The sequence below is a fragment of the Cetorhinus maximus genome, chromosome 24 (assembly GCF_964194155.1).
Source record: "Cetorhinus maximus chromosome 24, sCetMax3.hap1.1, whole genome shotgun sequence".
NCBI classification, from domain to species: Eukaryota; Metazoa; Chordata; class Chondrichthyes; order Lamniformes; family Cetorhinidae; genus Cetorhinus; species Cetorhinus maximus.
In genome coordinates, this window is record NC_135902.1 from 25,123,879 (window position 1) to 25,133,338 (window position 9,460).

General features: G+C 43.0%; 1 protein-coding gene across 1 annotated transcript in view; it reads right to left on the reverse strand.

Moving 5' to 3' along the window:
* Positions 1-1,094, reverse strand: part of usp43a (ubiquitin specific peptidase 43a) — a 581,344-nt gene extending 580,250 nt beyond the window's left edge. Inside the window, exon 1 of the mRNA XM_078570881.1 lies at positions 233-1,094. Within this exon, the coding sequence (XP_078427007.1) occupies positions 233-919 (687 nt within the window). The 5' untranslated portion in view covers positions 920-1,094. The remainder of the gene's footprint in view (positions 1-232) is intronic.
* Positions 1,095-9,460: the final 8,366 nt, after the last annotated feature.

The following is a 9,460-nucleotide window of genomic DNA, read 5'->3' on the forward strand; positions in this document are numbered from 1 at the left end:
ATTTAACATTCGGGCATAAATTGAAATACAACAGTCACTTTCTCGAACATGTTTTCCCGATTGCAAAAAATTGTGATACTTCCCTGCATCAATTCTGTTTAAAAGGAGAGTGTTTAAGTGGTGGCACTCGGGGCAACTCCTGATTCACAGGCAGTGGTAACAATCCCGCTCTCAAAACACTTTGCAAGTGAGCAGGTTGCCTGGGGGGGGTGGGTGAGTAGAGAGTTCGTACCTTGAACTGCACCGACAGCTGCGGTGTGTACTGGAGGGTCCAGAGAGCCCGGACCAGTGCTGCCAGCTGCTCGGTGACTTCTGCCCTGCGCTGGGACGGTGGCTCCTTACCGCGGAGGGTGCCGTTAGCTCGGAGCTGCTTCAGCTCGGAGCGGTACTGCTCCAAGCCCAGGTACTCGGCGAAGAGCTCGGTGTTGCTCAGGCACTGCACCACGGCGTTCATGAAGCAGGTGTTGCCGTGGTTCTTCAAGCCCAGGACGCCGGGGGGTTTCTGGCCGGAGCCCCAGGAGAGGCGCTCCCTCACCGGGCCGGCCTGTGCCCTGGGCTGGGGCTGGGGCTGGAGCTTCCCCCCGCCGGCCTCCCCCTGGCTCTCCATCCCCGCCTCGGTGCAAGTGGCGAGGGTGACCGGCCCGTCCCTGAAGCCTCCATCGTCCTCCTCCTCCTCCTCCTCCTCGTCCTCCTCCTCCTCCCGCTCTCCTCCTCCTCCAGTTGCCCCCTCAGCGTTCACCTCTCCGAAAGGTGCCAAAGTGAACAAAGTTTTGAAGACCCCCCGCACGAAGCTGCCGACCGACCTCAGCGACCTCCTCCTGAAGAGTTTGCCGGAGAAGGATTTCCTGCGCTTCCCCTTGTTCAGGTTGGTCTTTAAGGTGCTGCTCTTGGCCACCTTCTCCCCCGCCGCGCTCTCCATCGGCACCTTTCACCTGAACTGAGGCCCCGGCACCTCGGGCTCCCATCCGGCTGCCCCACTCTCCGAGTGAGGGGCTGGGGCTCTGTTTACATCCAGCACCGCGCTTCAGGCTCTGGGCGGGAGCGCTGACTAGGTGTGTGTTACCTTACTCCATGTTGTCGCCATTTGAATGGGTGAAGCTGTTTGGCGGAGCTGCTGATGTTGCTCCGCCCCGCTCGCCCTGCGATATCCTCCCTCCCTCTCCCTCCTCCTCCCTCTCCCTCTCTCCCTCCTCCTCCCTCCCCGGGCTTTTGTTTTACACGGGAAATGCTGCTGGCTGCCGGTCTGAGCAGAGGGAGACAAGCTTTGCCTCGGCTGTCACTCAGCGACGTGTTTGTGCCGTCCTCCGCCTCACTCTGAGCGGTGCTCAGCAGCTTCAGCTGTAAATTTGGACAGAACGGAGCACCAGACTCTTGAGATTCGCTCAATTCCCCCCCCCCACAAATAACCCTTGACTTGAATTCACCAGTGCCTTACAAGATAATGTAAGCTGGAAACCAAATCTATTTCTAATGATCCCATGACATTTTCTTGCTGTTTTTTTCTCGAATAAAACTTCTGAATTTCCAACTCTGTTGATGTAAGTCCCATCAGCAACGTTGCAAAAGAACTCAAATGCATCGTTTAATGCCTGAGATCCAGATGTCCAGTTGGTGCGATAGATAATCGGAATTCCACCTTTTCAATCAGTTTCCTTTTCAAACTGGATCCACATCGGTGGGGCTGGTGTCAGCAGGAGTTCCGGCGGTGGGTTGATACAAAGAATCCACGCGATGCTATCTAACAGGTTCCCTTGCCCCAATTGCAATATCCTACTGCAGCACCTAACCATATCTGTACTGGCTAAAACCTTTCATTCACACCATCACTTAAACTGTTTAAATTGCCTATGAGTACACACGCAGACGCACTGTGCAGTGGTACCACATTAAAAAAAAAAGTACCCCCCCAGTATGATATCCAGAAGAACTAATGGAGTTCTTCCTCTAGGTCTGACTCGCCAAGTTCAACTGATCAGCTGACATTATAGCAAAGCTCTTAGCACAAAGCAGACATAAAACAAGATCTTGACAAAAAAAACAGCTGCTTTAGATCTAGCATTGTGTATTGAGGGAGGGTTAACTAGTACTCTCATTTCACAGTCTGGGAAAAAGTGATCATAATATAATTGAATTCCATATTAAGTTTGAGATCACATACTCCAGTCCCAAACAAAAATCCCAAAAATAAGTAAAACTAGTTATGTAGGTATAAGAGGAGAGCTGGCTACAGTTGATAGACTGAAAGGTATTCTGGCAAATAAACAGTGGGAAACATTGAAAGCAACAATTCAAAATGTTCAAGAAAAATATGTCCCTTGAGAAACAAAAATTCATTGAGAAAGATCCATCCGTGACTTATAAGAGAAGCATCCACCACTCTCATAAAATGATGGACGTGCAAACAATCAAATCTGTTGGGGATGGGGCAGCTTCATATGGTTCAATTTTGCTGATGGCTGGAGAGACCAATGCATGAGAACACGGATTAGAAATGTCCACCTTCTGGCAGAATTCTGGCTTTTCAATTATGGAATTCCACCCTTTGAAATGTTTGTCCGACTTCCACCTCCTTCTCACTGTAGTCCTTTGCTTGGATTTGCATGTACGTAATTCAGCACGGTTTTGTTCAATTTATGTCTGATCCCACCCATTGCCATCACTGATTGGCTGCTTTGGAGACTGCCAGAATAACAGAAGTTATCGTCTGAGTAGCTTGTCAACTGGGGATGGTCTACGCACCAGACTGGCTGTTTTGGAGCTGCTAGTGGTTATTGGCTGAGTAGAGCGTGTCAGAATCCCCAGTCCCTCCTTTCTTATTTGCTTCATGTGAGGAGACGTCTGCCTGTTGGGCATTAGTGGTGGATTTTGTTGCTTTAGAGGCGGAAGACACGGCGAGCCCTTTTTTCAGACCCAGGGTACAAGTGGGTAGATTTGAATGAAGCATTCCAGCCCAACCTGAGCACAAAACCGCTAAACTGGCAAAGAACCCCAGCAATGACAGCATTCCATGGCTTACCACGTGCTGGCCCGACATGAGTGTCTGTTCATGTTGGCTGTCAAGTGAAGGAGGTACAGCCTGCTCTCATCACTCAGCTATCGCTAGGGTTCCAATTTTCTTTTTTTATATATGAGGCAACTGCAAAGTCAGCATCCCAAGCCAGGCTGGGGCGGGGGGTGTTTTGGAGACCAAAACTGAGCCCAACTTCATTCGTCTCACGGTACTTTTACAATTCCTGGTGTGTCTGATGTTATTTTTAGTGATGTTCAAAGGTTTGTTGGTCCAAATATACCAGTTTGCAGTAGTTAATAAATGAACAAAGCCAGTAATTAAATCACTAGCAAATGCAGTAGCTATTAAATGGTTTGCTATCAGTATTTAGAGCAGACGATGTAGTTATTCTTCCCTACAATATGTTCAAATATGAATATTTCCCATGACTTTGCTGATTTCTCTTTTGACCTGAAGTTGTTCATAAAATATTTCATTCTCCTGAGCACATTGAGAAAACAAATTTTGAGCAATTTGACTAGATCCTAGGCACCGTGATCTCCACCACAGATAGGGCAAGGAGGCAGCTCCTGAATCCACTCCAGCCAGAATGGGGATTGAACCCCATGCTGTTGGCACCAATCTGATCCTCACCACATTTCCAGCCAGCCACTGTGCTGGACTTTTACCTGCTTGTTGTAGTCCAGAGCTACGAACAGTGATGGTAGAGGCTCCAATTTTCTTTCCAGTGCATGGCCAACAAGAAACCTTTCCCACTCTTACTGCCTGCCATTGGTGTGTGTTGTGAGGTTTTGCAAATTGGTACTCAACTTCTTTGGCCACAGCATGAATGCATATTCCTTGGCCATCAAGGGATGGTGTGGGACTTGAACCCAGGGCTTCTGTCTTGAGGCAGGGACACTACCCATTGCACTACAAGGTCTCCTAAATTGTTTTTAACAATCAGCAAATATACAGATTAAATGCTTTTATAAAGTAAAAATAGCTTTACTCACAATACAGACAAGATGTGCTCCCAGGTGATTTGACGTGGGTTGTGATTTTTCCTTTTGTCTTTTCAATGATTCATGTGCATGTTAATATTTACACTTTACAATATACAATTTATAATGTTTACATTGTCAAGGTAAAAATCTCTGGCTAAGATTTAAACATGCATCGTTATCTTGCCTGCCTGAGAAGATCCCTTTGGAATGATGACTTCTTCTTTATCCCACCAATAGAAACTGAGCCTGATGTTAATACATACTTTCAAGGGGTTAGTCTCTCTCAATCTCAGTGTCCCCACCTCTCTTTTTCTTTATGACCCTCCTACAAACCTACCTCTGAGCAAGCATTTAGTCACCCGTTCTAACATTTCTTGCTTTGCATCGGTGTCAATTGTTGTCTGATTTTGCTTCCATGAAGCATTGTTTTTCTACATTAAAGGCATAAATGCAAGTTGTTCTTGAGTGGGATGATGGATTTGGGTCACTCCCTTTGCACCTAGGATCTGCTAAAAGGCAAAACCAAGCCTGTCAGTCAGAGCAGTGTTTGTAAAACTGTGTTTGACACAAATTTATGAATACGTTTTCAAGGTAATGTTCTGGTGTTGGTATTTACTTCATCCTGTAATACACGTACCAACTGCATTAAATACTGAAATGCTGAGATGACTTTGGTGATTTTATACAAATGCATTTGTCCACAGTCTTGATGGTAATAGATGGTAAGCAAAGGGAAAACTGATGTTGAAGTCTAATTATTCCAGCCATTTGAAGTGGTCTAGAAGCACTTGCATTTCACTATAGATCATAAAAATTGCTATAATTACCGGCTGCTCACGCTGCCGTGATTTTACCATTTTGCGCAATGTGTACATGATTCCTTGTCACAAAAAATTTTCAGACCCTTTTGTCTTCACCAACTCTCATCCTGGTGACAAGTTTGTTCTGCTACAATGGTTATCACTTGTCATTGTGCGTTGTTGTATTTGGTGTTGGCACCTGTTGTCATCTGCAATAGCCACTTATTGTCATGGAAGCGCATGTCAGCCCACAGGTGATGTTGCCATTTTCCTATGTGCCAGCTGATAACTCCCAGGTGCTGGAATCAATGCTTATGGCCCTCATGTCACACTTGCAGGCATCCTCAAGCAGAACTTTGGCATTCTACTGGTCATCTGACTTCAGCTATCTTGCCATACAGTAAATGCTTAGGCATGCAAGTCGCCTTCCATCCTGTGAACGTTTCCAAGCCAGTGAAGCCACGTTTGGAAGATGAATGCCAAAATACTTGAGAGCTTTGCCTTTGAGAGGGCTGCCACTTCTGTGATTTTTGTTCTTCCATGAGGTGTCCAGAATGTATGGCTATGAAACATGAACATCTTACAGCTATCAAGGAAGGAAGGCCAACAACTTTCACCTTCGCTGTTTGTGGCGCATTCTGGGCAGAAGGTAAAGATAGTACTAGGTTAAAAGAAGAGGCTGATAACGTTGTGAAGATCAGTATTAAGTTTACAAAAACTGCCTCAAGAGGGCAATAAATAGTTGATAAAATAGGAAAAAATAGAATGAGAGTAAACTGACCAGAAATATAAAAATAAACCCTAAGAGCTTTTACAAGTATATAAAAGGAAGAAGAGTAGCTGAAGTAAATGTTGTTTCCCTAGAGGCAGAGATTGGAAAATAATAAAGAATGAATTATGGGGAATGCGGAAATGGCAGAGGACATTGGACTCATATTTTGTATCTGTCTTCATAGAAGAAGACACAACTTATTAACTAGAAACAAAAGGTACACAAAGGACTAATAAGAGTGAGGAACTTAAGGCAATTAATATCCTCAGAGAAAAGCTATTGGCCTTTATTGAAAAGAGACTGGAGTACAAGAACAGGAAATATTGCTACAGTTGTATAGGGCTTTGGTAAGACCACACCTGGAGTACTGCGCTAATATCTACTTACCTTAGAGACAGTACAGTAGTACAGAGATGGTTCACTAGATTGGTTTTTGGGATGAAAGGATTGGTCCATGATGATTGCCTGAATTAATTGGACCTCTGCTCAATGAAGTTGAGTAGAATGAGAGATGATTGCGTTGAAACATACAAGATTCTGAAGGGGCTTGAAGGGGTAGACATTGAGAGGTTGTTTCCCCTGGCTGGAGAATCTAGAACACAAGGGCTTCAGGTTATGGGGGCAATCATTTAGGACTCTGATGAGGAGAACCTTCTTCACTGGTCTTTGCAGTTTGCAAGTTGCAGATTTCTGGAATTCCCTGCTCCAATGGTCTGCAGATGTTCCACCATTGAATATATTCAAGGATGTGATAGGTGGATTTTTAATCGCTCAGGAAATCAAAGGATATGGGGAGTGGGCAGGAAGGTGGAGTTGAGGCAGAAGATCAGCCATGATCATATTGGTGGAGCAGGCTTGAAGGCCAAATGGTTTACTCCTGCTCCTATTTTTCATTTTTTTATATTCTTACCCTGCAAAGTTTCAGAAACCATGTACATTCAAAACCATTTGATACAAGCACATTTTAAAACAAATTTAACAAACGTGAACAGTCAAGTAATTAAACTGAGTTTGAATTTTATTGCTGTTATTCCACAGTAGAAAAATTGGCACAAGAGAAACAGGTATCTTCTGCATGAGTGAATCAATAGACACAGGGTTGTAATAGATGGATGGAAGGGTTAGAGCAGGTCAAACTGCTAAGGAACTTTATGCAACTCTAACCTTGAACCCAGGCTATGGCACCTGTTTGATTTGCTAAATAACTGTTTATCTTTAGCATAAAATGTTCAATGGGAGAAACATCGCTGCTTCAAAGAACACTACAAACTGTGAATCTCATCCAACCTTAGACTGCATACAAGATGACTGTTAAAATCCATGAAAACAATATAGCAATGAGAGGGATCACAAATATAATATATTCATAATATACACTCATTTTCCTCTGCTTAATTGCTATACAGTGAAGCTACATTAATTATTCCATATATCTGAAAAATAGACCTTTTTATTGTGCAAATTTTCCAACTCAGAATACCAATAAATTTCACAAGATGAACTCAAATGAGTTTTAAAAACTGGACCTAAATTCAATTATAACGGCAGAAATCCTCTCACAACAGCATAATGAATGCAGGAAGCCTTTACGTTTCTGATCGATACAGGATCCATCCACCTCAGTCAGACAGCATAAACTCTATTAAGACAATTTTAAAAATTCTTTCATGGGATGTGGGCATTGCTGGCTAGGCCGTCATTTATTGCCCATCCCTAATTGCTTTGATATGTATCCAGCATAGATCAATTTCTAAAAGTTTGTGTCACACAACCATCCTGGAATGCAGAGTCAAACAATGGCTCTCAGTGTGATGTGCCAGGTAGTATTTACAGGTTTCCATCCAATATTAGGTTCACTATACCTTCTTTGGTTCACTGTTTCCAAGTCAGCATTAAAAGAGCTTACATTTATTCCTAACATCCTATTTCTCCCCACAGTTTCATTTTCTGCTTGGAAACTTAAGTTTTTGAACCATTTTTTTCTTATCTTCACCTTTACCATAAAGCAATAGAGAACAGATAAATCATACTTGTTCTAAATTTACAAGCACTCATTTGCAGGTGTTCTTAGTTATGGACAACAGCTCGAGTGTCCATTGTTTAAGGATGCTTTCCAAATTCAGTAAAGCTATCCTGAACTTCAGGTTTGTTCTAATAATAATTAGAAAGTGTATTTCTCAGTTTGACTACCTCACCTAAGGAGGTCTCTTCTTCTCATTTTGAACTGATCATTTTTCCCAGTTGAATAAAACTTCTTGGGTTTGGTAATATTAATATTAGTTGAGGTAAAAAGAATAATAATTTGACCTTAAAGATTCCCTTTATTACAGGAATAGGCTGCAGTTCCATTTCACATTTGTGTGATTTCTACCACAGTTGCATGTTGGATCTGCACCGTAGAACTATGTATATAATTCATCCCAATTTGTCATTACCGATTCTTAATGACAATAGGCTGAAAGATAAGACAAAAATTATTTTTCTTTGATTAGAGGCCCATTACTTTAAACTCAAGATCAGTCAATTTAAGCAAAAACTGGTTCAGTATCAGTATCCAGTAATTTAATTCAGGAAAAGGTAAAAGAGGAGATTAATTGAGGCCAGAGAGGTAAATAACATAAAGTGGATTTGCCACAGGGAACAGAGTACGTTTTTGACAATATACGAAACCCAAACTTCAAATTTCAGATTGTATGATTTCCTCCAACCTAGAAAAAATCATGATCTAAAAGCAGTACAGTATAACATCAGCAAACTAGAAATAATTTGTTTAAAATAGGTAAACTAAAATCGGCTATTGCACAGCAATATGCCTCTACTCACAGATACATGACAAACTGTCAACTATTCACACAGGAAGTAGGGACCAATCAATCTGTTTTTGCTTGATTATATACCATAAAATCTGGTGTACTGATTACACCATTGGCTGGCCAAAAAAACATCACAGACAGGATTTTCAAAGCAGGGTTGGGCATTCGACACCCAGATGAATTCTGGGTCCCCAACCCCACACCTTAGCTGAGTTACTCTTGCAGCACTATCTTTAATCTTAAATGTCTTATATGGACTGGAGAAGAGCTTGGTGCCTAGTTACTGGGACCGACTGCCTCCGGGAGGTGGGAACTACCAACCTGGCACCAACGGAAATGGCAGGTGACAGCCAATCGGTGAGGTGGGATGGGGGAGGGAGATACCCTCACTGTCTTGCCAAAGAGAGCAGGCAGCTCCTTAGAGGGCCAGCAGTGTCAATGGGGGTGAAAGGGGTCATGCAGGAAAAATGAAGGTCCAGCACAATCACTGGCACTAGTCTTTCCCAGAAAAAGCAATTTGAACACAAAGACAAATAAGCTTTTCTTGGCCTTGAGGCAAACCTGCCAGCTGAGCACAAGTGTGCACCAGACAGTTCATGCTTGTCAAAATAAGGTTTAAAAATTCTATTCTCACTGAACAAGCCCCTTAACAAGTTCCTTAAGGAGCTTAATGGGCCATTAATTCAGAACGCAGGCTTGGTTGAGAGCCCAGACATCCATTATGCTTGTTGAATCAGCTGCACTCCAGAGGAAACATCATTTGATTGGCAGCTCTGGCTCTCTGATCTCTGTGATCAATTGCACAATGTTCATTTACATAAGGTTAAGTGATTTCAAGTGTTTGTGTTTTTTGTTGTTGATACAGTAAAGGGTCTGGATGATTGACACTTTTATTTCCTTCCAAGTGAAATGACTTTTTTCACATAGTAGAAAGTAATGAATGAGTTACTTTTTAAAAAAGTTTTTTTTACACATTCTAGTGTCACTATAGGGTTCTTTGGTTCTATGTAGTATATAGTGGCTCAATGAGCATGGAAGTGCCATAGCTTGGCATCATAGCATGAAGGGCCATGGTGGGT